At 40.5% G+C, this 27,617-nt stretch overlaps 2 protein-coding genes across 10 annotated transcripts; one reads left to right on the top strand and one right to left on the bottom strand.

The window, feature by feature from the left end:
• Positions 1–1,062: 1,062 nt before the first annotated feature.
• PFKFB2 (6-phosphofructo-2-kinase/fructose-2,6-biphosphatase 2) lies at positions 1,063–23,119 on the bottom strand. 9 transcript variants are annotated; one of them, XM_062595214.1, is made up of 16 exons: positions 22,449–22,524; positions 21,350–21,475; positions 21,095–21,191; positions 20,414–20,480; positions 20,189–20,263; positions 19,690–19,746; positions 18,730–18,854; positions 18,134–18,341; positions 17,751–17,897; positions 16,647–16,751; positions 15,864–15,993; positions 14,468–14,530; positions 13,971–14,041; positions 11,698–11,892; positions 9,421–9,443; positions 1,063–5,225 (listed from the first exon to the last, which is right to left on the bottom strand). In XM_062595214.1, exons 1-14 carry the CDS (start codon positions 22,522–22,524, stop codon positions 11,701–11,703), a joined length of 1,539 nt encoding a protein of 512 aa, XP_062451198.1. In that variant the 3' UTR covers positions 1,063–5,225; positions 9,421–9,443; positions 11,698–11,700. The 9 variants fall into 9 exon arrangements, with proteins under 9 accessions (XP_062451198.1, XP_062451193.1, XP_062451195.1 ...); XM_062595209.1 differs by having other exon boundaries at positions 9,421–9,480; positions 11,713–11,892; XM_062595211.1 differs by having other exon boundaries at positions 11,713–11,892.
• Positions 22,858–27,585, top strand: YOD1 (YOD1 deubiquitinase). Its single transcript, XM_062595217.1, has 2 exons — positions 22,858–23,065; positions 23,281–27,585. Exons 1-2 carry the CDS (start codon positions 22,858–22,860, stop codon positions 23,985–23,987), a joined length of 915 nt encoding a protein of 304 aa, XP_062451201.1. The 3' UTR covers positions 23,988–27,585.
• Positions 27,586–27,617: the final 32 nt, after the last annotated feature.

The raw sequence follows: 27,617 nt of genomic DNA, 5'->3' as shown, positions 1-27,617 counted from the left end.
TGTGTTTGGTGGGATATATTATCTTTCTAAAGTTCAGCTCAGTCCAAGCCAAAACGTAATGAGACAGATTTGTTTATCACTTTGTAAAACACCATGCAACATGCTGCCATATTTTGCATGAGAAGTTTGGGCTTGCTCACAACAGGCCCCTAGTTACTTTAGGGGAGGCAGTGACGTCTATTAAGTATTTACAAGAATCCAGTTAATCTCAAACATAAACACAGGCCTTCTCCTTGACTTCTTTTTTTCCAGATGACTCACAATGACCTGTCTGATTTTTTTTTTTTAGTTTGTGCTAGGGGAAAAAAAAAAAAAAAAAAAAAAAAAAAAAAGTATCAGCCTGGAATAAATCAGGTTTAGAAAACACCTACATTAAAAAAAAAAAAAAAAAAAAAACACAAAACAAAAACATCCCCTGCTTCAACAGCTACAAAACCATAAGACCTTCTAAACCCACAGTTTGCAGTTGGGTAAACAAGATAAAGGCATTTTCACATCCACAAAGTTTCTGCAACTTCTCTTCAGGCTGTGGCTGGTGAGCCCCTTCTTCTCTAGCAAAGAAAAGCAACGAAGCACTCATAAGGTCTGCAAAATTGCCGCTTTCTCACAGTTAGTCCCCTCAGCAATCTCCTTGACTCTGCATAACTCCTTCCAGTCAAACATACGGGTACACATAGATCTTCCTACCCTAGCCTGATGGGCACAATGGAGTTCAGAGACAACTGTAAAAGTTGGTTTCCAGCTGCATATACTGGAAATCACAGCTAGAGATTCATAAGACTGGTTGCTTATCTTGAAATGCATTTTAGAAAGTTTTTGGGGGTTTTGTTATTGTTGGGTTTTTTCTTTTCAAAGAAAAAGATGTTCTGAGGTATAGCACTGGTCATTTCCAAACCATCCCTGTAACTCCTGGAAGTCGGACAAGTCTGTTCTCCATTATAGACCCTCTTCCTCTAAATACTTTCCATAGATCCCACAGATTCAAAAACAATTATCTTACAAAGCCAGTAACCATAAAGATGGGTATAGTAAACACTACAGAAAACAACAGTGGAAACAAGATATTTTTAATCTTTTTATTGCAAATAAAAACTCACATGACATTTGTGCGTAAGTGCCAAGAGTACACAATATACAGCAAGGTAAGTCTGCATATACTATTATCTAGCCTAAAAAACCCCCCAAAACAGCAGCAGTCCATAAAGTAGCTAGAACATCCATCTTAACAAATATTAAATACAGAGACGCAGTTTATAAGCGGTGTTTACTACCTGATGGAGAGCAAAGAATAGCTGGACAGAAACAGCAGAGGTGGCATCTGCAGCATTCCTCCACCGCAACGTAGGTATGCACATCACAATCATCCGGGACAGGAACCTTCCAGCCCCCTTCATACACAGGTATTCGCTGCAAGTACTGAAGGCCATACCTCTCTCTCAAGGTTGTTGCTACTGTACTCAGCTCTGTGGCTTGGGAACAGCTGTGTTGAACTCTTAACATCATTAACAGTCACAAGACAGGAGAGAGGAGGACAGGAGGACAAACTGAGAACTGCCAGGGATGACTGGAAGGGGAAGAGTTACAGAGAAACAGCATCTGTAATGTCACAGCAAGAATACCCAACTTCAAGCTAGTCAGACTGGTTTTATTTTCAGTCTTTTTCCACACATTTCAATTCTCCCCATCCTCAACAGCAGAGATTGAAAGGATTTCACTGACATTTTTTTTTTGCTAAAACAAGATCTAAAGATGACATGCCAACAAACGCCTGAACTGCAACTCCATGAATGCAAAGTTAGCAGTACACATCTTAACGGATGGTCCTGCCAGACAGACAGCATTTAATAAATGTGACAGACAGCATTTAATAAATGTGACGGCATGCACTGCCTTGTCTGGAACTAAAAAAGAATGAAGATAAGTCAGGGGAAATCTCCTGCTGGTGCAACGCTAATGAAGTAGTCAAGGCCACTTAGCACACAGATAAATACAATTCTTCATAAACTGCTAGAGTGTTTTGAACACTCTCTGTATCTGCTTAGCATAGGAAGACAACTCTGGAGTAACTGAAAGCGCAAGCCACTTTTCTAATCTTTAAATTTGGGTAAAATTGTGCAATCCTTATTTATTCTGGAGTATTCGCGTGAATAATCATGAAAGTCAGCTGATTTCAGGGAAATAACTGGCACAAAACACTTGCCAGCGAGTTTCAGGCTGGAGAGATTTGTGCACTCTCCGGCATTGCCCATTCCCAGCCATCAATGGCTGGAGAGCTCAAGACTGTAATGTCGGGCATATTTATTATTCACCTGCATCACCATAATGAGCATATGATCACTGCAGAGGACAGAGATCACCACAAATTTGCCAGTGCTCTGCTTGACAGACACATTTAGACCTTTCGAAAGCTAAAAATAAAGGAGACTAGAACTGTATTTAGGCTTTAACTGAAGCACAGAGGCATGTACTCTGACTTCTGCACACGCAGCCGACAGGCTCTGTCTCACATCCCAGGAGACTACTGCCCAAGCAAGTAGCTACTAGATAAGAATATAGGACCTGACCTCAGCAATCCAAAACTTCTGTTACAGAATGGATTTTTAGCAGTGATTAAAGAGTTAGGACTGCCAACGTATTAGCAGCTACATTCACGAATTCTGGCATGTAGAAATATATATTTATTTTGTTACAACCATTAACTACTCAATGACATAAATATAATTAACTTCTTAGCATTGTGTAAAGTTATTACAGCATATTGTGCATAAATATCTTACAGTACATTTCTATTCATCTTTCCTGTATAGCAGGAGCATTTATTGCTAGCAGCAGCCACTCTGTCCAGGTGCAATTTCTTGCAGTTAGAGGACTACTCTGGAAAGTGACAGCGAATATTATTACGCAATAGACTATAAATCTCTTCCTTCACAGTATTTTCTCTTTCCCTTTTTCCTGGCTTATTTCTAAGCACTTTAAAATTTAAAAACAAAGAATTGATGATGCTACCCTTGCAGAAAGCAGCAACAAACCTGCATTTCAGTGAGGAGATCCTGCAGAACAAAATTAATTAAAAAAAAAAATCAAATTTTCTCACTGACTGTGAGTTTCATCTCTCTACAGATTAAGTAGTAAACTACTTATTAAAGACCAACATACCATTTAAGTTCCTCTTAGATCCTAAGACATTGGGATTAGTGCTTGGGCCATTGATGTGGCCCTCTATTACAGTGTTACTGAGTTAAAATACTGAGAGTGATTAAAACAATTGAGTTTCAGCTCTCAAAACTCCACAGTAAACCTCAAGCTTCTGGACTGCAAGCTCATTGGCAGCAAAGGCAAAAAAGAGGCTCTTTATTTAAACGTCCTGGTCTACATTTTTCAAGCATACACACCTACTTTAGGTATGTCCAACATTTATTTACACATTTAAAATAAGCTATTTTAACGCCAGAAATTCTGGGGATCCTATAAATCCTGCTGAAATCACTGGAAACAGTAAGTATAACACCTAATAAAAGCTTGTTTCCCATTTAAGCACCTAAATGCTCATTTCTTTACTTAATTTTAGGATTCCAAGTTTGACAATTTTGCCTTTATTACAAGGAGGATAGTAGGAGTGAGAAAAAAATGGAATTTACCTAAACACAAGATTCATAGGAGAAAGCTATAAAATTTGGAGTGCTGTTTAACCCACACCAATGTATGGGGATTTAAGTAATGCTTACCACCCTGGCTTTGCTGCAGATATGTTTCACTATCTATGTGCTATACACCAGAACAGCTTAAATTATCCAAAAGGCAGCATTATATATCACTAACTTTCACAGTTCATTCATATCCAAGTTAAAAAACAATAAAAAATAAAATCTGGTACATTAATAAGTGCCATAAAAATCATTTGCTTCTTACAAATCCTAAATGCATAGCTCTACTCTTTCTAAACACTGAACAGAAAACTATGTTCTGATTTTCCAGCATGTTGTTTCATTGTAATGCAAAGAAATTGAGATCCCAATTGTAAAAGGTATTTTCTCTCTTCAACTCATTCACATACTGCATTCCTCAATAAGTTTTGAAACCAAAAATAATTTGAAAAACAGAAAACACTCTTCATAATGAATGTTACTCAACTTTTTTCTACAAACCAAGTTAAGCCATATGGATGCAGTTATTCACAAAGTAGTACGCAGGCACATACATCCACACTTATTTTCAGAGTTTTTGGATAAGGTAGGTAGAATAGAACAGTAAATATAGAATCTAGAAACTCATATGACACAGTAAGGGACAGAATGAGGCAAGTTTCTGTTGTAAGAGATAGAAAAACAAGTGATAGGATGAGGCTTAAAACAGTACAAAGCTAAAGCAAAATTTGAACTGCATTGGTAACTACAGGATAACATACACTTTTATTCCCTTTTGCTCCTCAGTGTGATAAGTTTCACAAGACCACCTGATCTTACAAGTGCCTTTTGTTATGCTAGATTTAGATTTACCCTTCCCAAAATATAAGAACATGTTCAGATCTGGAGATTCAAATCAAAAAAAAAGTCATCAAAGCAGAATCAAATGATATCTGGAGCTCTTTCAATAGTTAAATAACACTAACTGTGCTTGAACTTGAAAGATAGTAAGAATTAATAAAAACCTGGACATTAGGTCTGAGGAGAACTAATCTTCAAAACAGAAGCTACTTCAGCAAGTATGAATTTGACCATTTTGTCCTAAAGTACTGCAATTACTTTTTCCAGCTAAGCAGGAAGAGAGACATCAGAAATTATTTTAAAACTCCAGAACAAGTTCACAGGACCAAGCAGCATATACTTTCCTCGAGGAAGTATGAGAATACATTAGACCACACGCTGGCTTGCTGCACAACACATGCACATACACAGACACACATACTTTAAAAGCAACTTTAAAATCTTCATAATAAATTTTCTTCAGTCTTGCTGATAGACATTTCAGCATTCAAAAAGAAACAGGAAAAAAAAAGAATCAGAGAAGCTTTAAAATATATTTCAAATTACTGGCCAAAGTGCCAAATGGCTCACTGTGCTTCCAGACGTCTGAGGACGGCAGCTCCAGGCAACATGCTGGTTCCAGTAGTCAGAAGGCACGCAAGTCCCAGGAGGAAATTTTTTTGTCCATCAGGATATCTGTGGAAATCTCAGCCATGTTCAAGATGAAACCAGAAACCTCTACATGGTTAAACCAGCCATCCTCTACAAATAAAAATAAATTGTACGGATTATAACACGGAAAAAAAAAACAGAACAAGAAATGATAAACCACTGAAATCCACATGACAGCACAGCTCAGCTTAGTACCAGCTAAAGACAGACAGAAAAAGAGTCACTTCCCAGCAGTCAGCTGGAGGAGAGCCCAAACAATTCCATATAATTGTTCTACTAACAATTTGCCTATGACAACCTGACAATTTATTTATTTACTTCTGGTCTGAACAAGTAATCTCTTGCTGAAATCTTGCATCCTTATTTGTAGGCAGTCCCACAGAGCTCTCCTCTGCGTCCTCTCGTCAGACACTGGTATCCCAGGGCAGTCCCCTCACTCTTGCCACTCTAAGATTCCTACACACCACTGCTTTCCAGGGTGAGACAGCAGAACCACAAGGTGTTCCTTCAGCTCAGCAGTCCTGCCTGGGAGACGGACTTTGAACTGTTTCACACCTTGCATCATTCTTTAACCTCTTGTAAGACCCCACCTTTGAGTTTTACTATAATCCAATTATATTAAGGTTTTTTGGAGCATCTCATAGAAAGGCAGGCAATAATGAAGCAGAGTTGTTACTCAAGGTTACTTAGTTTTATTTATCTTGTCCACAGGAAAATACACTTTTAGGACACAATGTAAGAAATATTACAGTAATCATTTTGCACATTAAGCACACAAAGTACTCTCAATTTTGTGATTAAACTCCTTCCTTTGCCTCATTGATGCTCAGAAAATAAACAAGAATGCACTCACATCAGTAGAAGTGAACTACATATTTATAGATGCACAATCTTACAAGTTAAAGTCTTGACAGTCAGGATTTTCTAAAGCAGCTATAGTTCATTCAGTGTCTTTAGCCAAGCACAGAAAACATTGTAAAGGGATCTGAGCTGCACATGTTAAGCACCACTCTGCTCTGCTGCAGCATTTTTGGAGATCGCAAACTGGTATGTAAATCAATATGTGCAAGTCGTCTTGTTACACAGCCATCACTGTTTTGCAATAAACAAATAACAACTTACACACCAATTTGCTGACAGTTAACAGTAGGCATCAAGACTTAAAATCCAACATTCAGAAAGTTTTCAGACCATATATATTTAATTTTTTAAATCACAATTGGAAAACAGCTTTCCCAACAATTCCCTTGATGCATAAAGGGGAAAAAAAAAAGAAAAAGGGGGGACAAATGGCCAGCAGATATAGAACTGATCTACAGTAACCGTCGGTATAATATTTTCTCAAGCAAAACATCACTAAGAGAAGGGAGTTTGTACTGCAATCAAGTTGAACCAAGTTCCCTTCGCTTACCTGCAAACCCTTCTAGGAACTTTTATTTTATTTTTTTTTAAACATAGAGGAAAAACAAGTACTTGAGTGGAGACTTAGAAAAGGAAATTTGCAAAGCTGGCATATACATTCATTTCTAAATATATAGCTTCAGAGTAAAAAGGCAAAGCTGAAGGGGTAAGTAGGGCTTTGCTGTTCAGCCTGGGGATAACTTTTCTGTGACTTCACTCTAAATTAACGTTAGTCAATACAGGAACAACTACTTATCAAGCAATGACACAGGCTCCCCCATCCCACATTCCTCCTCTTTTTCCCCCCTCTCATTTTCAGCATTAAAGACTCTGAAACCTATGGAGGTAGTCAACACAGCAGAAATGTGCTATTTTTGCATAACAACTTTCTCAACAATGCCCGAAGCACTCATGCTAATGTATGAAGTACACTAGAACAATACACAAGCTTGATATTTTGTGCGCTGCTGCAGCTTTGGCAGAAGTCACACTGCTCTGTCATTTTAATAAAACTTCTCTGTAACATTATTAAAAATACTACTACAAATTGGAGAGAATAGGAGACCAAAAGACACATGAATTTTGAACCAATCACATCGTTTTTTATCTTAAGAAATGTGTACAAACACTAGCTATGTACAAAAAGAGTGGAGTTGTATTGAAAAAACATTGGAAGAGCTTTACTTCAAGAACAAAGTGTAATGAAATTCAAAATCTGAAGTTTCATGTTGCCAAATACATTGAAGTAAAAGCTTCTCGGACCCGTAAGAACGTTACTTGGAAACAAATTTTACTTCAATCATTTCAATATTAAGTTGCATCCCCCCTCGCCTGAAAAGAGATGCTGGTCATATCCTAAAGCTGTAAGACCTGTGTCTTAGCATTCCAGATTTTTTGCATTCTGCATCCGAGTGAAATAATAGGAATTTCCCTATTGAAACCTAATCTTCCTAAACTGAATGAACTACTGTTTTAACTTTTTTACATTAAATCCAGCTCTACCTTTGAATCTGAAACCAAAGCATCAGAAGGTTAGGTGATTTGCCCACAGCCACAAGTCAGAGGCAAGCATGGGAGCAGAGCTTAACGTTTTGCCAGTAAAAACTCAATTCAGGATTCATCTCTGGCAGCCCACACAGAGAACAGTCTGAAGACCTTTCTCTGATACCTGTGCTCTTTACAGGTGAATAGTTTGTTCCATCTCAGATTATACCCTTAGGCAACAGCATCCCTTTAGCGCAGCAGTCAACACAGCATTGTATGTCAGAAGTGCTTTCCAGGCATGGAGTTAATCATTCCTAAATGGAAGGAGACTTCATTCTGTAACAGCTGGACAGGCACAGGACACCTTCCACTCACACCCCACGGTTATCAAAAGATAAACATTTACATCAGAGTAGATAAAATGCACAAAGCCTTCCAGGACAAAAAGCACACTGGTAAAAAGTAACCTATGATTTCCTAGATACGTTATCACCAATGCATGCGGAGCAAGCACACTACAACACAGACAAGGAAGCAAATATATTGCAGGAACTATGTATCAGTCACACGTCTGCTAAGAGTCATTCCATAGATCAATATAGTGAAATACTGTGTAGTATAGTCACTTCCACCAATAAAAATCTCTGAAGTTGCAACATCACACTTTTACAAGACAAGAGCTCCAAAACTGAGACACTGTAGAAGTTGAAATGCAGCACATTTAGCAAGGGGCTGCATTAACATTTGCAACAGCCATTGCCCCAGGCATCATAGCAGGAACAGGCCTCAAGGCCAGCAGGGTTACTTGAGAGCAACGCAGGTGCATCACGAAGCAAGGGTAATTTCCTGGCCACTCTGTACAGGACACCAAAGGCCTTTCATTTGACTGCCTCAGTCAGAGGCCGACATAGAAACCAAGGTCTCACAGGTGATGCTTGCTGGCTCCCTAGAGAGAAGGGGTATCAGAATTAAATGTTCTCTTTGTAGGATGTGAGAAAGAGGCACAATCTCATACTCTTTACTACCATCTAAATAGCCCTCCAGTGGGATGTGACAGTGAGGAGACATGATGACACTTGCCACTAACTCAACGAATCTCATTCACAAAATCACTTTCCAGACATGCTCCCCATACAGAAAGGTTCTGAGAACCTCCTTCCAAGGTGCTAATGTCTGATAACTCTCTTCGAGTCACTGGAAACTGAGCGTAAACAGCAGCACTTTCATACAGGCTGTGACTGAATGATCCTTGCAAAATCCCTGTGACAGATGTCATCACTATATCCCTTTTAAGGGCTGAGAAGGGCCAAGCAGGTAGGAGACTTATCCAGGACTCAGAGCTAGTCTGCACAAGAGCTAAGTTACTCAGTCTAGTAGTGCTAATGCAGAGTACTCTAAAGTCCTATGGAAGGCTGTATTCTTCCATCAACCTCTCTGCAGGCTACTTCTATTCACCACAGTTGGGGACTGGGCATAAGATCAAATATAAATTACAATCGTCAGTCCCTTCCCTACATACAAATGTAACATCCTATGGTATAACTCTGAAGTTATTAAGTAAGTCAGAGTTAATTCCAAGAGAGAATTTAAGGCTTCAGATGTCAGTCTTCTGGTCCAGGGACTGTGCAAGTTTGGGGTGAAATGCACTCTTTCACAAACAGCCCACACAAATACGATGCATCGGTAAGTCCAAGAATGGGCCTTGGTCCTTGTAAAAGATTCCTCACCCATTAAGGACCCTCTTAATGACAGGATTATTATACAGCAGAAGACTGTCCTCTGCTCCATGCATTAATCTGTCTTCCCCAAAGGGCTTTCCATGCAACTTTAACCAAGAGAATTCCTACTTAGTAAAACAGAACAGAGAAAGTACATACAAGCTCTATTCAGTGGTACTCACAGGCAAGCATTTCCCACTTGAGGCTGCAAAGGAAAAAGAAACAGCACAAGATAGCTCATACTGCATTTTTAACGAAAATTTAAAAATAAAAGTAAAAATACTGAAGCAAATGGGGAAAGAAGTGAAACAACCCCAAAGATTTCACACTAGGGAGTGATCGCTGCAGGCTTGTATCAGAATAGCAGCTGATACAAGTCATGAAAATTTCACCCTAAGGCACTAGTGACTTTCAGTCACACGGCCAACTTCTGCACGGCACACTCATCTAAATGGCTCCATTCAGGTGAGAATTTTCAAAATGGCACGCTTCACTACTGTCCACACTGACTCAGCAAGAGACAATTTTTAAACGCTCCTAAGTTTCAACGTTTTAAACGCTAAAACATTAATATTACAAAGGTTAGAATTACAGCGAGTAGTTTGGGTAAGAGCAGGGGATCTCCATTTTGAGGCTGTACAATTTGAAAAACCAAAGGACCCGATTTTTTAATGAAAGTTTAAAAAGCTGAAAGTGTAAACGCTCAGCATGCACATAGAGCCAGCACACAAACTTCCTCTCTGCACTTACTGGCCTTACACTGTAGACCAACTCTTTTCTGCAGTTCTGGGGTTGAAAATATGCCTAGTGAATGCTCATGAACAAACAGAAACTTTTAAAGGGGAAAAAAATATTTCTAACTCGCCACTCCCTCAATATAGTAACATTAAGTTTTGTGAATTTGTTTAAATAAAGGCCAAACTTTGGGCCTAGCTTCCTAGCAGGTTGTGTATAGATACATAGTTCTGACTACAGGTTGGACTAATGACCTCTTGAGAGCTTACTGCCAAGCAAATTAAGAGCACTCGGGACTTCCCAAGGTTACGTTCCTCTCCATCTGTGACTCTTCATATACTAAATAACAGTTATGGGCCAAACTCGCACCTAATGCAAATGTCAGAAGCCCTGACTACGACTTAATTCCTACTGAAGGCCTGGGATTTTGAAGATGTCTAGGCTTCAGGCTCATCTTTACCAAACATGAATACAGCAGCAACATCCACCTCTGCATCATGGTCCCTTCTTTTATTGTCTGACCACTTAACCTGATAACAGGAAGAAAGAGAAAAGGAAAAGTAGGGCTTTTTATATAGCTTGAGAAATATTAAGCTGTAAAATGTCCAAGATTAAAACTATTATTCTCCACGGTGATTAAAAAAATAAATAAATAAAACCCCTTGCAAAAGAACCATACCAGGCTGCCCCACTAAAGGGAAGATTTTCACTGCACTAAGTTGTCCTGATGCTGCCAATAAGGAACACAGTCTGAAAGTCCAAAATGAGGTTTTCTACTACTCCTTCCTGCTACAGTGGCTTCCATCAAGTGTAGGGCAAATCGGTTGCAAACCCCGAGTGCTGGAAAGAATTGCTTTCATAATAACAGCTGTCTCTAAAGAGAGGAACTAAATGCAAAAGGAACATAGCCAGACCACCTCTAATTCCCTTGCATGACTCCTATCTGTCTCATGTGATAGAAAGGAATGTAGAGCCAGCTCTGTCTACAGTCTTTCCTTTGCAATAGTCAGCAAGCAAAAGAAGAAGCATCTCTTTTAACTTTGGGAAACAGAGCAGTCAGCAGCTTGCTCTGCTAGAACTGATAGGCTCCTCAGCACAACTCTTGAAAGAAGTGGCTGAGAGGAGAAACCAGGCCCAGAAAAGCTTCTGATTTTTCATACAAGCAAGTGGGTCTTCACAAACAAAAATGATGAGGATCTATGTGCATTTAAGCCAACAGAAACATCAAGTGTCAAAAACAAAGCATTTTAACCCAAACGCCAGGAGTCCAAATTAATTTTGTTCAACAAGTTACTGACATCAGGATCTGTAAAAAGGAGCACCAACAAAATTATGAACACAAAGATTTCCTAACTAGTTGCATTAGGGCTACAAGAAATCTTGGCTGCACTGATTTTACAGAATTTGGACAAGCAGAATATCTATAACTCTTTCCAACTAAGTTCTGTTTGGAAAGTAGTATATTAGTTAGAATTAAGCAGCCTACCAGGAAACCCTGTTATCCTGAGGGAAACTCACCTGCATGGAGCCTAATTTCTTAAGCCTCTGGCACCACCATGGAGTCTGTAATCTGGAACGATCTTCCAGTGGGAACAGGGATAGTGTGAAAGACACTAAGGGGGGGAGATCTGCTTGTATTCAAACAGGACCACTGGCAACTGTGGGTGAGTGATGCTAAGGGTTAGTGGGGAGTGGCCACGGGAAGAGAGAGCATAGCAAGTTACCACTCAGGCACTGACTTGCAGCCGTGGCTGATCTGCCCCATCTTGAGCTTCCGGAAATAGGAAAGACCCCAGCAGATTGAGAGGCTTGCTCCCAACACTGTGATTTCTTGGGCGCTTTACTGTGTCCACACTGGCCAGCGGTGTAAAGCTGTTTCTTCTCATCCTTACAGGGGTTTGGCTCTTTGGAAGGTTGTTCTGATTGAAAATGGAGGATATCACAAGGAATAAAAAATGGAACCACATTATAAAATCGTATTGTATACCAGCATATTTCTGAGATCTTCCACCTGCCATAACTAGCAGACCTGAGGCCTGGATTGAATCCAGACCAATAGGCATCAAACCAAAGCTCATAAAAGTCTAGAGACTGAATCCTCTATATGCAGGGCCAGAAGAGGCTATGGGAGTCAGCAAAACCCCTCATAAACTTTGTTCCAAGAGTCCAGTTTCATGCTAACCTTCAGGATAGTGGCAGCACTACACCATCAGCTGCAGAACTAAACCACCACCTCCTCAAAACTGTCCAGAGTGGTATGCCCAGCAGGGTATATAGCAAGTAATGGGAAATGACCTAATTTATTGGATAATCTAGCTTAGAGAGTGCACCGAGAAGAGTGCATTTTTAGCAGTTTTAATTCCCTTTAGGATTTTTGCTTACTTATTTCTACAAGGAATTTGTAAATAATCAGATAGTAAACTTTCCCATATTTGTATTTATTTTCAAAGCAGCTGCGTGTTGCCCAAGTAAGCAAAGAATAACAGAAACTGCTTCTAACTTCTCCAAGCAAGCATTAATGATTTCAACATAGGAATCATATAGAAGCAGCAAAGCAATAAATACCTTAAATAGAAACAGTACCAGTCACAAAACTTTTGCTGAATATCTTCATTTAACATTTTGTGGCCAGTCAGTTTTTAGCTCTGCAAGCCCATCACCCCATATGCAGATTTTTCCATCTATTGTTTATGATTCTGTTGGCATATGGGGCTATTAGTGCTGTCTTCCTCAAGCTAGGATGCAAAAGTAACTATCAGAAGCAATTAGCAAAGAATTCTTTTCACCTTTGGAGCTCTTTTATAAAACTCCCTACAAAGATGAAAGGTAGCTAAAAGATTAAATGTACCTGAAAAACTTAATGTGGCGCATTTACATTGGATTTACTGTAAGCTAACATAGTATAAGTATGGTTCATGGCCTTTAATTGGGGGAGCCTAACTGCAGGCAATTGCTAAACAGCATCCCCTGATGCCTGCAGTTGCTATGCGAGATTTATCCCTGCAAAACAAAACTATGTTTGTAAAAGTGAGCATTTAAAATAATAGCAACTTCTACAGATTAAGTGCATACTTATGTGCTTTACTGAACAAGGTAGAGGGCTGAATGTTTAAGTAAGTAATCAAGGAGACAAGACTTTATAAATAAAACTACGTTATTGATTTTGGTGACTAGAGGCATTACACTAGACTATTATTGTAAGAAAATTCATAGTGTAAGTGTGATAAATTTGACCCAAAACTACTTCTGCTCCCTACATTTTGACAGGTTGTTCAGTTTCACCCAGGTCTTTGCACAGAATACACGTTTAAAAAAAGTCTGAAGAGACAAGGGTAAAGGTAAAAGATCTCTAGTTCTCCCAGGTAACTACAAACAACTTAATTATGTCCTTCTGCAGAATTAACTAACAAATGAGTCTTGTACTTTTAACTTTCTACATAAAACACTGATACAGCAATAACCTTGTCCTGTTGATTACAAACACTGATAAAAGCTACAAAGGAAAAAAAACATACCTGAAGGACTTGAGTAGACTCAAAGCCCTGCCTAATGGTACTTAGGACTCCATAAACAAGAGAAAGTTCACAAAAATTATGAGAAAAAATTCACTTCTAATATTTTAACATGTCTTCTTGAAATTATTACATTGCTAATACAAATAATAAGCATCAGCAACAAATACTTCATTAAAAAATGAGAACAAGACCTTGAATTTAAAACATGTGCCCTAATGAAAATGACTTAGTTTGACAATTAATTAAAGTGTATCCTGTTGATTTTGGAAGCAAATTAAGTATCTGATAAATTCTACATATAATTAGCTTTACTTTGGGGGATTATATTTCTGAAGTATATCTTTGTGGTCACTTGAAAGAAGTCAGCATTTCTAACAGACTTTTAACAATCCATAGCGATTTAGTGTTTTACTTATTTTTGAAGAAGACAAAAATTTTGAAATAGTCTGAACTGAAAGCCAGAATTCGGTACAAGGACTTACTGAATTCAAAGGTTTGTCGCGGTGGGTGTTTACTGCTTCAACATTCAGGGTAATTGTTTCCACTTTACAACCTTTACCAAAAAGAATGACAAAGTTATGGGAAGAAATGCATTTTATTTTATAATCAATTATTAAAAAAAACCTGTCAAAATCAGCACATGAGGTGAGCAGAAATAAATCTGTTTAGTTTTTAAAAATTAAATTCATAAATAAACCAACAACCAACACAGGCATCTACGACAACAAATAAAACTCACAGAAAGTGTCATTTATTTAAAAAAGCAGCCATGGAAGAACACTCATGTACACATAAATCAGAAGTCATGTTTACCTCTCCCTTGTCCCCTCAAAAAACTCCCACTAGTCAGTATCTTTTCGTAACACTAAAAATATTACTTAAATTATTTACAGTGAATCCTTTTGCTTCTGCACATAGACACAAACTTGCCCATCAGATTCATACACACTCACATGAACCAGAAAAAGAAAATATTTACCATATGCAACTGGAGTGAGTTTGAAAATGGTATGAAGGGGGCACCTCAGATATGGTAATTCATCTAGGACAAAACCAGGAGGAGTTAAACACGGCATGCAACCAGGAGAGCACAGAAAATTACTGGAAAGGTGTAGGACTAAACTTTGACTAGATTCTGCTACGGTCTAAGCCACAGATCGAACTTAGTCCCCAAGTAGTTTCATCAAGTTCAAACAGATGCATCACGTGCTTAAAGTTGACAAGTGGGTTAATTCCTGGCATGACTAGAGTCTACATATTCTAAATAACAAATATTTAATTTCATATATACAAGCTCATTGCCCAGTATCCTATTTGCATCCTCTCAGTGACTACAGATGCCTGCTGTAGATGTTACAGGCTCCTAGGGACCACCATCTACCTCCACCCCTAAACTACAAGCTGTAGCTAACCCTTCCCAACTTCAACAGGACATGGATTTTCATCCCTTAGGGCCAGCACCCATCCCAGGGCAAGCAGCTGTCTGAACAAGTGTATACTTTATTTTTATTGTACAGTGCCATCCAGAGGAAGTAGCTCTAACAGCACACCTATGAGAAAAAAAAAAAAAAGAAATCTAGCAGCAAAGTGCTACAAGAACCCAAGCACTTGGAGTTATTTAGCTATCTGCTTTGTAGATCATTAAGATCATAGACAAATTTCTTTTATTTAGCTGGTTTTCAATATCCCCAAATAATATTTTGATTTTGCCTTGGATTCTGGCAATTAGGCTGGCTGATCATTTTCTTTCTCTGAATAACCTTTAACAGTACTGTTTCCACAATATATGAGCCTATGAATAGCTGTAACTCCATGCCAACCAGCAAATATTGCTATTTGCAAATTAAGGATGAATTGAACCAAAAAGTAATTACGAGGTTCACTAAAAATGAACATTGCAACAGATGAAAGAACTAATTTCCAGTACAGTATACCATCCAATAGATGCATTTCTCAAATGCGCAGGCCAATCACCAACCCTCACAATCTTCACTGACTACTGGCGCATCAGAAAATGTTTTCCTTTAAATAAAAAGGGGGGGGGGGGGGAGAATCCTACAAAGACTATGTAAACGCTACTAGTTGAAACAGTGCCAGAAACAACAGTTGTGTGGAAAAGCAGCAGGCTATGTTTGGAAAGGACTTGAACTGTCTTTTTTCCACTGCATTTCAGTGACCATGGAAAGAGAGCTTCTCGCAAAGCACCACATACTGCTGATATACAATGGTTCAAGTCCAGTTTGGGGTGGAGGGGGTGTTTAAAACAGCTTCTCCTTCACAAAAATCAAAACAGTAATTACAAGCTACCCTCCCGAAAATTCTATATAAGAAGCAAAAATAAACCAGCTCCTAATATCATGTGTTTATTTTCATACCTGCACTCTTGTCAAGAAAATAAGCCAACAGGCACCTCATAACTGCCTGGTGGCAGATAACAAGGACATTGCCCTGACGTTCTAGCTCCATAATTACCGGCTCCAGACGCTGTACCAAGTCCTGGTAGGACTGGAAAACAAAACATAGCAATTTTTCAAGGGTTTATAAACAGAATCTCAAAACAGAAGTAGCACTTAACACAACATCACATGCAGGAAAATGTCAGTTATTAAAATGCAGAAGTCATGGATGATTCAGTAAATACAGGAAAAGCAAAACAAACAGCACTAGGTAAAACGTCATTTTGGCAAACCTCAGATTACAGGAAGATTCAGATTACTCAACTTTTAATGAATGCAGTGAGAAAAACAAGTAAAATACTAACCTATATATTTAAAAGGATTTGTGAAGTAAAACCAGAAATGATGCCATACCCCACCCACAACCATTTTCTTCCCAAGACTGTTTATCACAGTGACAAGTCCAGCCTCAGCCAAGTGATGAGATCCATGCAGAAACTCCTCTGTATTAGAAGAAAGTTTCAAGGGAGTCATAAGGTGCCCCTATTATGATGATTGAGCGGTATCATTTACACAGGACTATAAAGGAAATCAACATACTTTTCATCTAAAACTCAACTGAGGTTCCTAATATTTTCAACAATTTCTCAAATAACTTTTGGGAAGAATTAAGTTAAAAATCATTTAAAAACCTTCAATTCTACACATCCTGTATTTGTCCTACATATATTATATTTTATTATTATGTCTAAGCATCTTCACCTCTCCTCCAGGATAGCGATAAAGATACTTCTCTTGATCCCTCAAGGCAAATTCATCTGGATACTTGGCTTCAATTTCTGCATAAGTCATTTCTTCACATACCCCCTGAAGGAAGTGGAGCTTGTTACAACAAAGTTCATTTCAACAGACACAAGATAATGCAACAGGAAAAAAAATACAAGCGGTTAAGATCAGTAATCCCTTTACTTATGTGACAAAAGTATCATAACTGACATAGCCACATGGAATTTGAGCACCAGAACTTTTGTATCACCTTACACCCAGGCTGGTTTGAAAAGGATGAACTACCTGCACTTTTCAACCTATCTGCAGTATAAGCAAATACTAATATCTTAAGATGCAGCCAAACCCCACAGCTGAAAGAGAGAGAGATCCCATATCTCAATCAACTAGCTGAGCCTCACTAAGACAATGAACTGTTCAGTGAGATTTTCTGGAGATCAGATGAAACCTGTTCCCCTGACTTCAAAACAAGGTGCCAAAAAGTAAAGCAATCAGTTTGAGAGCACAGCATGAATCATTTGAACGAGCTGGAAATGCCAATGAAATCATCCAGGAAAACTAGCAGATGTTCCCCTATAAATTATTACTGCTGTTTTCTTGTTTATAATTTAAGATGTTTACATTTCAGGGCCATGGTATTTGTGTTTTTTTCCCAAAACGGGAAAGGGATGAAAACAGCGATCACTTCCACAGCAACAATCTTAAAATTTCTTTTGTCTGAAAGAGTTACTGTGGCAGCGTTAACCTTTGTTCATCTACAAGGTCCGTACTACTGTCAGGTGCTGCAAGTGCCTGGGATCCTGAGTGCTGATTTTCTATTTTAATAAAAGTTGGACATGTCTACGGCAAGGTCTATAAGTTATAGATATTTTCAGGTCCATATGAAGTTATTCTGTATCTCATGACAATGACAACTGGAGTGCATTATACATATATATGATTAAGGCCTGACTGATGATCAGGAAATAGTTAGGTTTATTACAGTGAATTTGTTTTAAATTTTTATTTTAATCTAGAAAACTCAGACGTCAGTTAGTCTGTATTTCTGAGCCATTCTCCCCCTCCAGTCTCCTTACTCACAGCATCAATCTCATTCAGGATCTTCCATTGCTCGTAAGTGACCCCCAAAGACTCAGCTGTCTGAATTGTCCTTTTCAGCTGGCTTGTCCAAACCTTCAGATCAACAATTTCCTGCTCTTCAATGAACTTCTTAAGAGCCTGAGAAAACTAGAAAAAGTTAAGAGGAGGTTAGGAGATAGCAGGAGTAACTGCTATGATTAAAAAGCATTATTTTAATAGTTCTGATCGAGAGGCTGGCCAATCTCTTTGTTGGCGTGACCAGAACAAACTCCACAGGACTATACCTACACACTCTCACAAAGAGTCAGCTGCAAAGCCAGGTTCTGACTGTGTTCACATGACACTTGAAAAATACAGCAATCTGGCTCTTGCCAAAAACATACCTGCTTCCCACGTGGTGACAGACCAGAATCCCCACCAATCTTGCCAACAAGATTATATTCACTCTCACCATGTCGGCAAAGGTAGATGGTACGCGGCTGGACATGAATGTTCATTAGGTAATAGACGATTTTACTCTGGATGTAATCTTGGACTCTGTTTACTAGGAACCGCTGTCCCACATTGATCACTTTAATGAAGGAAAGATCTCTGGAGTCAACATAAAATAAGAACACCCACACGACTGGTTTTAAAAATGAAACATGGGCATATGCGGGTGTAATCTAGCTATTTATCCTGTAATAAAGGCATCAGCACTACCTCTTGGTAGCTTCAGCAGTCAGAGAAGACACTGAACTGCTGTGTTTAAGCAAGGAGTTATATTACACTGCAATACACTGGCGAAAAATCCTTTCAAATCATTTGGCACCTGAGGGTATCATCTTCCCACAAGCAGTCTCACTTTGGGAAAGCAGAGGCTTCAGCACAAGCATTACAGCATCGCAAGCCAGAGAACAAAAGTGATAAAGCAAAGCAGCACTCCTGCGCACAAATGCATAAGCAAGGACAAAATAAGCTGTAGGATGTTGCTTTTTACCTGTCATATTCATCAGGATCAAGAGGCTGGTAAGTAACTTTGTAGCACTCTATCCTCTTCAGGAAATCGTCCATCACGTTCTCCCTGTTTCTCTCTGGGTAGTCTGGGCTGGAGACTTTCACTTCCTGAGCAACAGACAGTGACACTTTGTAAAAGTTAAGCAAACTTTACATGGAGCAAAAGCAATGCTGAATAATGCTATTCTTCTATTTTGAAACAAAAAAAACATTGTTTAACACTGCCCTGTGAAAAACCTGCTCCTGGCAAGGAAACAAAAGGCAATTCTAAATGGCAGGCTGTGGCACTTGGCCCCCAGTACAAACACAGCTGACTTGCCTTTTATTTTTGCCCTGCAAGCCACTTATTGCATATCTTTACCATGACAATAGATTCATGCTTCAAGGTCAAACATTTCATGGCTTCATTTCATTTCCAAGTTCATACATAAATAACTGCATCTCTGGTTTTTGTAAGCATACCAATATTAACTGCTTATATTCTAGGTGAAACGTAACAACAAGGCTCTTATTCACACTAGACTGCACACATTGTTAGAAATGGATACTCTTTTCCCTGTGCTTCACACAGGACTATAATAGCAAGGTGACAAGTACAGAACTTTGGCCTATGGTTTTCCTTTGCAGGAAGGCCACCAAGCTGACAAGGTTGGACACTACAACCATGCCTGGCCATGCCCCACCAGAAGTGGGGAAATTTCTAACAGATAGAGAGAGAGAGTAGCCTAACATAAACATAACGGACACATGCAGTAAAGCTCAGACTGGGATTCAAACTTCCCTGGAGCTAGGCATATCTCTACCACCAACAACCTGCAGATGTTCCGGTAAGTTATAGTAGTTGGTGAACTTCCACATCAAAATAATAACAATAATAAAATAAAATAAAAAAATCTCCTACAGCAGGATACTGTCAGCTGAACCTGGAAAATGCATCACCTACCAGGATATTGGCAGCAATGACTTCTGGATCGTCACAGACAGACTCCACAAAAAACACCTACAGAGAAAGCAATTAAACATATTTCACAGAATCAAGACCTCTATCTTGAATCAAAAAAATCAAGAGTTACTACTCAAGAGCAGTAATGTCAACATAGCTCTCCAATAAAACAAAACAACAACACACAGAATTACCCTGGGGATGAATTTAGTTCACTCTGCTTTGCCTCAAAACTAATTTTTTCCCCTACTTTCAGTGCAGCTAATGACTGTTACCAGTCTGCTTAGAAAAACATCCAGTGTTCCTCATGTCTCTTGCAAATTAAGTGCTTTTGGTTGAAATCAAAGGCAATTTCCAAAGCACAGGAACTAAATTTTACAGGCGTAACAGCCCAAATCTGTTACCACATGCACCAAACCAAAGTTTGGTGAACAAGGGAAATACTCCAGGGAAACTCAGTACACCAGTTCTGGTTACAAATTAAATACAAGAACATTACCTTAAAAGCATTTTCTTTAGCAAAATTTAAGATCAGATCCCGCCTTTCTCGAGTTGTGTTGGTTGCATCAAACACCTACCAGAAAGTAAGTAAGTAGTAATAAGCAATTTTATCTAAGGCTTTTAAATCAGCCCCAAATATTACAGTCAGGGAACAAAATCCCCTGGACAGCTTTGAGGAAATCGGATGTGAAACCACCATAGGTTTAGTCCAGAAATGTCTTACAGCTATCTGGCCGCACTCCTCCATGAGATAAGCTTTCACATCTTCTAGAGCCACTAAGGCACACCGTCTGCAGGAGAAAAACACATCTTGTTACAGTTGATGTATTCAGATTCCAAGTCTTCTGAATCACTGCTCTGGCACTAATATGGGGAAAGATTTAAGTATCTTCTCTCTCTCTGCTCCTATGGTGCACACCCACATTTTTTCAACAGTGTTGGAGGCACAGCAGGGCTGAGTCCTGTTAAAATTCCCATTTTCCATGCTCTTGTCATTGTTCTAAGAGCACTTTTATCACTTCTGTAGTCAGAGATTCTTTGCAGAGTCCTCATTTTGGGTGCCCTCATACTAACACAAGAAGATTTTGAGAGCAGAAAATTGACCCTAGGCCTCCTACCTGGCCAGTTAATAGGATCATAAACAAATTGTATCTAACCTACTCTACATTTTACTCATCCTTGGGCATTCAGAGTCTTTGCTCTTTGTGCCATCTGGTTTCTCATGAAGTAAAGGCATCCCCATGCACAGACCATTTGGCAGGATTACTGAATGGACTGCAGTATCTATTCCCATTGTTACTTGTGGATATTATATGTTATTTGTGCTGCTCAGATATACATGCCGCAAAAACATTAGAATAATCAGACTGCGGATGACCAGTCAGGCTCTGTGCTGCCAACTTACTTCCGAATTTCCATGGCTTCTTTGTTATCATGCCTGAAGAAATCATAGGACTTGTAAGACTTCACTGCCTCACGGCGATAAACTCCTAAATTAAATACTTCACATATAAAACAAACAAACAAATGAGACTGATGGTATTTCATAGGCAAATTTTGCTTCATTCTTGGCAAAGAGCAGATTCAGATCCCTGTCTCGCCACCCGCCCCCCAAGCCGGGCACTGATGCTCGATGGCGAGCGCAGGACCTCACACGCACCTTTGGTGGGCACTCCGATCCAGTTGAGGTAGCGCGTCAGCTTCTTGGACATGTAAGTCTTGCCTCGCGCAGGCAGCCCAATCATCACGATCAGAGTAGGAGAATTGGTCATATAGGAAGCCCAAGCTGCAGAAAGAGGGTCCGTCAGAGAGCACAGAGCAGCCCGAGCCCAAACCCAGCCACGACACGGCTCTGCCCCATCCACCAAGCACAAACAGCCGCTGTGCACAACGGACTCGTCGCGCCGCCACGTCTAATTAGACGTCTAATTGCTGCCAGCGACTGCTGGATCACTCCGTGGTCTCCCAGGTGCTGGCTAACGAAGCAGACCAGAAACCGGCACTACCGTGACCAGCACACGTCTTTTATCACTGAAAATGTTTACAAACTAGGAGCTGTCAACGGTGAAAGAAAAATGTTGTTAATGCCATGGCCTCGATAAAAACAGGCAGCAAATTCACAAATCCTGACTTGAAAGAGGCAGGTCTTGGTGGGGGGTGGGGGGAACCAACAGTAAAGACGTGCGATTGAAGAAGTCAGGTGCAAGGGCAAGAAGAAAAATAAAACAAGAGGGTTTAAGCAATACAAGAATATCAACTGGATTAGAAGGGGAAGGGAAAAAGTGGGAAAAAAAAAGGCACTTTTACACAAAAAAGCAGCGTGAAGATAAGGATCACCGCGCACTCAGCACCACGCCGGCATCGCGGGCACCCTCCTCTCCGGGGGCAGCCGCCACCCTGCGCACGACACCAACCCGGCGGCAAGGAGTGGAGTGACTCTTTTTTTGAGGAAAATGACGCTTTTTTTAAGTAGCAGGAGCACAAGCAGCATTATCCCAATAAAAAGTATGTGTGTGTGTGTATATATATATATATATATATATATACACACACATATAAAAATATATATACACATATATACATACGTATAATTAAAATACAGGTACAATAATAAAAATATACATTTTCTTAAAAAAGATGTTAAATATAATTTTTACGGGTATGTATTATTTCCCGCCCCGCCGCTTCTGGTGAGGTAAGCCGCCGGGGTGGGAGGAAGGCCGGGGAAGGGGCTGCGGGGCCCGGCGGCGGGTACTCACAGCACTTCTTCTCGGCGCCGCGGAGGGGCCCGGCCCGGCGCCGCGGCGGGCCGCCGTGCCGGGGCGCCGCCGACATGGCTGCGGGGCCGCGGCGCGCGCGCGTCCGCCCGCGCGCGTCCGCCCGCGCGCGCCCACCGCCCCGCGCCATGCAAATCGCATGCAAATCGTATGCAAATAGCGGGGCGGGCGGGCGGTGCCGGGCTGACGTCACGGGCGAAGGGCGAAGGAGATGGAAGGACGCCGCGGCGCGCTCCGCTGAGCGATTGGTGCGCGGCCGCGGCGGGGCGCAGCCAATGGCGGGGCGCGGCGGGAGGTGTGCGCGCGCGCGCGAGGCTCTCGCGAGAGCTCGCGGCGGCGGCGGGAGGCGGAAGCACCGGGCCGGGCCGGTCGGCGCGGGCCGCGGCCGAGGATGCTGCGGCTGCGCTGCAAGGCGCGGAGCGGCACGCACCCCCTGGGCGGCTTCACGGCGCACTCCCGCCTCCGCGACATGCAGGCCGCGCTGGCCGCCCTCACCGGCGTCCCCGCCGCCGCCCAGCGCCTCCTCCTCGGCTTCCCGCCGCGCAGCCTCGACCTCAGCGACGGCGAGCGGCGCCTCGGCGACCTGGGCATCCACTCGGGTGAGGGCCGCGGGCTCGGGGGCGCCGCGCCAGCGCCTCTTCGCCAGCCGCGCGCTCCCCGTCGCGCCCGGTGGCCTTTCCCACGGGGAAAGCGCGCTCGGGGGAGGGGGAAGAACCGAGCGTGACCGGTCTGGCTGAGGAGCCTCCCGTGGCGGGGGCGTAGCCGCCCTCCCGGCTCCTCACTTCTCTCCGTTCCCCGCCTTTGTTTCCGGCAGGCGACACGCTCATCGTGGAAGAGGACACGTCCAGAGCCAAGGCCGGCTCGCCTGTCGTCGCCAAGAGAAGCATGTCCGGCTCAGCGAGGGAGGCCGTGCCCGTGCTCGCCAGGCGGGTCGTTCCCGCCGATAACTCCTGCCTGTTCACCAGCGTCTACTACGTGGTAGAAGGAGGCGTTTACGATCCAGGTTGCGCTCCGGAGATGCGCAGCCTTATAGCCCAGATAGTAGCAAGCGATCCCGAGTCCTACTGCGAGGCAGTGCTGGGAAAAACTAACAAAGAGTATTGCGAATGGATCCGAAGAGAAGAAACTTGGGGAGGAGCCATCGAAGTATCCATTTTATCCAAATTTTATCAGTGTGAGATCTGTGTTGTGGACACACAGACAGTCAGAATTGATCGTTTTGGGGAAGACGCTGGTTACACCAAGCGAGTCCTTTTAATTTATGATGGGATTCACTATGATCCACTTGAGCGTAGAATCCCCGACTCAGACATTCCTCCCCAGACCATTTTCTCTACAACTGATGATATTGTTCTCGCACAAGCGTTGGAGCTAGCAGATGAAGCCAGACGGAAGAGGCAGTTTACGGATGTGAATCGCTTTACACTGAGGTGCATGGTATGCCAGAAGGGACTAACTGGACAAGCGGAAGCCAGAGAACATGCCAAGGAGACTGGACACACCAACTTTGGAGAAGTGTGACATCTGCATGAGGATGGTTACATCTACTACCTCACCAGTCCAGAATAAAATTCTGGATTTTCACATAAGCTGTATGTAATCATAAAATTCCGTTCAGAGCTTGAAAAGCATATTAAGTTAATGATGGCCAAGACACAGGTTTGTTATGGTTAGTATGCGAGTTTACAGATATTTATGCAGTAGTGATTTTTCTGGCTAATTTGAAATAGGCATCTTCTCGCATGCTGACTTACAGGAATTTGCAGGTGGTATACACTGGCAGCTAAAACCTGACTTTTGAATTAATCTGTGCGCATGATCTGAGTGAACATACAAACAAGCTTGTTCAACACTGTAGTAAAATCTAGCCTCTAAATTACTGAATTAGTCTCAATATTATATTTTCAGGGCAGTTAAACTAGTCTAAAGGTTGGGAAACATACATATCAGCATTACTTCTACTAAAAATTGGACATTACTTATACTAAGAGTTGGACTCCGCATGTACAAGCAGTTCTTGCAGGGCAAACTGCTCGCTTGGTGCACAGTTTTTATAGGAAAGAATATATCTAAAGCTGCCCTATACCATTACCATGTTACCATCAAAAGTAGAATGTATTGTTTGTGTGAAATCATGGCTTTAGAGAAAGAACTGACCTCTAAGCTTTAAGATAGCCTTTTTTTTAAATATATATATATATATATATATATGAGTAGATAGTTAAGTAATGAATAAACTTATTAATGCTCTATAGGTAGTTTTTAGTTGCTTGAAAAATAACTATCAGCCCCTTGGTGTTTACACTGCATCAAAATGTACACGTTTCTTGAAATACTTGGATTCTTACTCATAGAATGAGAGTAATTCCCTCTTGCCAGAATCTGAGAAATAGGGGAGTAACTTATTTTGCATCTGCTCAATGTATTTAAAGATACTTTGCATGAGTACAGCTGATTTCATGGCCACAGTGTTAGTAAGCTATATCAGATTCCAAATACTGTAAGTTAGCACTTTAAGGTATAGTTCTCATTCTTTACAGGTAAAAAGTTCTGCCTTTTTAGAAGGGCAGAGTGCTCAGCCAAAAGGGAGGCTTGAAGCTTCCTAGTCTGCATTCTGCCTTAATGAGTTTGATTTGTCACCGATGACTCTTAAGTAGCAAGACTAATTTTGATAATGAAGGGAGCAGTTTAAATTCATAATAATTTAAGCTAAGTGAACTGCCCTACTTGTCATATTACTCAGAATCAGGGATGTTGAAATTGGTTTAACAAGTTTTACCTCACAGTGGGGATGTGAGGATGAACAATAAGTGCATTGAGATCTTTTAAAAGGTGCTGTAGAGGTGCATATTACTGAGAGGGATTTTGTTTTCTTTCTTTGCAATGCCTGTAACACGTACTTGCATTAATGAATTTAAAGATATTCTTAGCCTGCTAGTCTTCTGTTACTGAGTTACCTTTGTTGCACTGTTACAAATGGGGAGCAAGAATGTTCATCTTCAAACTGAAGCAGAAATAAGCCCACTATAAATGGAATCTGAGATTTGAAGGCCTCTATTAAGGCATGTATCTAAACTCCTGGTGCAGCAAAAGCTTCCTTTCTATTAAAGAAAGAAGTATTTCACTGAAGTTCGGTCAACTCCAAGGTAGACCTTGAAATGCTGAGGGAGTATTATTGAAAATGGAATGTAGTTACATTTATGTGCTTTGTACTTAATTACTCATGCCTCAATCTAGCAAAGAGGAGAATCACCAAAAGCAGTATGGACCCGGATTCTTTAATTTAGTATTAAAGTAAACATTAGCACTGTTGAATTTAATATAGAAAGCCACTTAGCTTCCAGTGTTAAGCCCTACTTTGCTTTTAGCCTATCATTAGAGTAAACTTTTATTAAAAAGAATCCTCTAGAAGCTGATGCTTAGAACTTGTAGAAATACCTGACAATTCAAAGAAACTTGAAGATTACACTGTATTATAACTACTTGAGATGAAATACTATCTAGGAATGAGACCAAGAGACTATCAATCCTAAATTGTATTCTCAGCTTTCACACTGAGTAGGTGAGATACCTTGGACAAGGAGCTGTTCCTCACCATTTACTGTCTATAAAATGGACATATCTACCTCAGAGAGGTGTAGTAGGTGACTGTCAGTGTCCTTTAAAGAGTGTTGTAGAAGTGGAAGATACACATTTATCATCTGCCATGCTTGTAAACGTTTTGACTTTTGGGAGCAACTCTTAAAATTCGTTGCGTGGCCTCAATTTGTCAGAAGAGCAGACCTGACAAACTTCTTCACCGGCTTGCTGAGTTAAATTTTTAGCTTTGTATCCTGAGTGGTTTTCTAAAGTGTAAAAATGTTTTTATTTCTCAAATGTAGTTTTTTGAAGTTACCTTTATTTAATCCAAGTTTAGCTTTGCTGTATCCTATTTGCATAGCCATTCCACTAACAAAGTGTCAATTCAGTTTAAGGGAGACCACCTGTCACATCACTGCTTTCTTTCATTGCATAAAATAAAATCTATTCTGTTTAAAAAAAAAAAAAGCAACCAAACTGCTGTAATTCATCTTTGCAAAAGTTCATATTATCAATCTGACAGTCTTTCAAAGAATAAGTAACCTGTGGTATTGATAGTGAGTTGAAAAACATTGTGTTTCTCCTAAACTCTAAGCAGAAGATGTGTACATTATTTAAAAATATAAGCTCTGGAATGCATTCAAAGTACACTTTCTTAAAAAAAAAAAAAAGTGTTGTACTGATAGAAAAACCCCTAACATTTGTTACCAGCATTTACCTGCCCTTAATGGTGGTTACAGAAATATCACAAAAATGGCATCCTGATATAAGTAAAATTAATTCCAGAATATCACTGATCTACTTGCACTGAATTGTTATTGTACAGAAAGATGTTAGCTACAGATATTTTAGAATGGATGTATTATGGGACTTAGGCTCAAGTCCTGGCAGGGAGTAGCATCACTTGTCTGTACCAGTCCAAAAAGCCTATAAAATATGGACTTATGCTCTTACCGTACAACTTTCCCCCATACAAATATAAAAGAGGCACTGTTTTCCTTGCTGAATTCTTCAAGATAGAGGCCAGTGATCAAACAGGCCCTGGAAACCTGAAATTTTTGACCTCATTGGTGGGCTTATTTAAAGTTGGGTTATATTAGTATTGCTTTAGGAACTGCTATTCAGTTCTGGATCTTTGATTAAGCAGAATCAGTTTCCTGGTGCCAGTCTGGCTCTTTCACCAGCCCTAAATTTCTTCTTTAATTAAAAGAGCCTAACCTACTCTAGTCATGTGGCCTTTCACAAACATTTTAATATGGAGAGATGCACATCTCATGGTTTTAACAGCACTTTAAAAGTTTGTCCAAGTTTACATGTTTAGCAGATGTTGAGCAAGGACTTTCACTGATGCAGGTAGTGTGTTCCTGTTACAGTAAAGTGAGTAGCTTTAGCAGTTTCTAAAGATCTTAGCTACCAGTGTATTCCAGTGGTGTAACATCCTGTTATTGTCTATCATCACAGTACCCCTCATTTGGAGGAGTATTTCCTTAAACACATACCACACTGCAGAAATGGGTGATGCACTAATAAACATGACTGATGCACGCATATTTGTTTGGTGTAGTCTATGTC

Source organism: Rhea pennata, chromosome 25 (genome assembly GCF_028389875.1).
Source record: "Rhea pennata isolate bPtePen1 chromosome 25, bPtePen1.pri, whole genome shotgun sequence".
Taxonomy (NCBI): domain Eukaryota; kingdom Metazoa; phylum Chordata; class Aves; order Rheiformes; family Rheidae; genus Rhea; species Rhea pennata.
Note: the sequence above shows the minus strand (reverse complement) of the source record. Positions and strands in the feature narration are given on the sequence as shown.

What these genes read in the sequence shown, in the direction of transcription:
- PFKFB2 (XM_062595209.1), bottom strand. Translation starts at nt 22,524, where the DNA reads ATGTCGGCGGCGCCCCGGCACGGCGGCCCGCCGCGGCGCCGGGCCGGG. An exon ending in CGGCGCCGAGAAGAAGTGCT is followed by an intron (nt 21,476 to 22,448) that starts GTGAGTACCCGC and finishes CTCTTTCTGCAG; the next exon opens with CTTGGGCTTCCTATATGACC. An exon ending in CAAGTGGGAAATGCTTGCCT is followed by an intron (nt 5,226 to 9,420) that starts GTGAGTACCACT and finishes TTTTATTTGTAG; the next exon opens with AGGATGGCTGGTTTAACCAT.
- YOD1 (XM_062595217.1), top strand. Translation starts at nt 22,858, where the DNA reads ATGCTGCGGCTGCGCTGCAAGGCGCGGAGCGGCACGCACCCCCTGGGC. An exon ending in CGACCTGGGCATCCACTCGG is followed by an intron (nt 23,066 to 23,280) that starts GTGAGGGCCGCG and finishes TGTTTCCGGCAG; the next exon opens with GCGACACGCTCATCGTGGAA.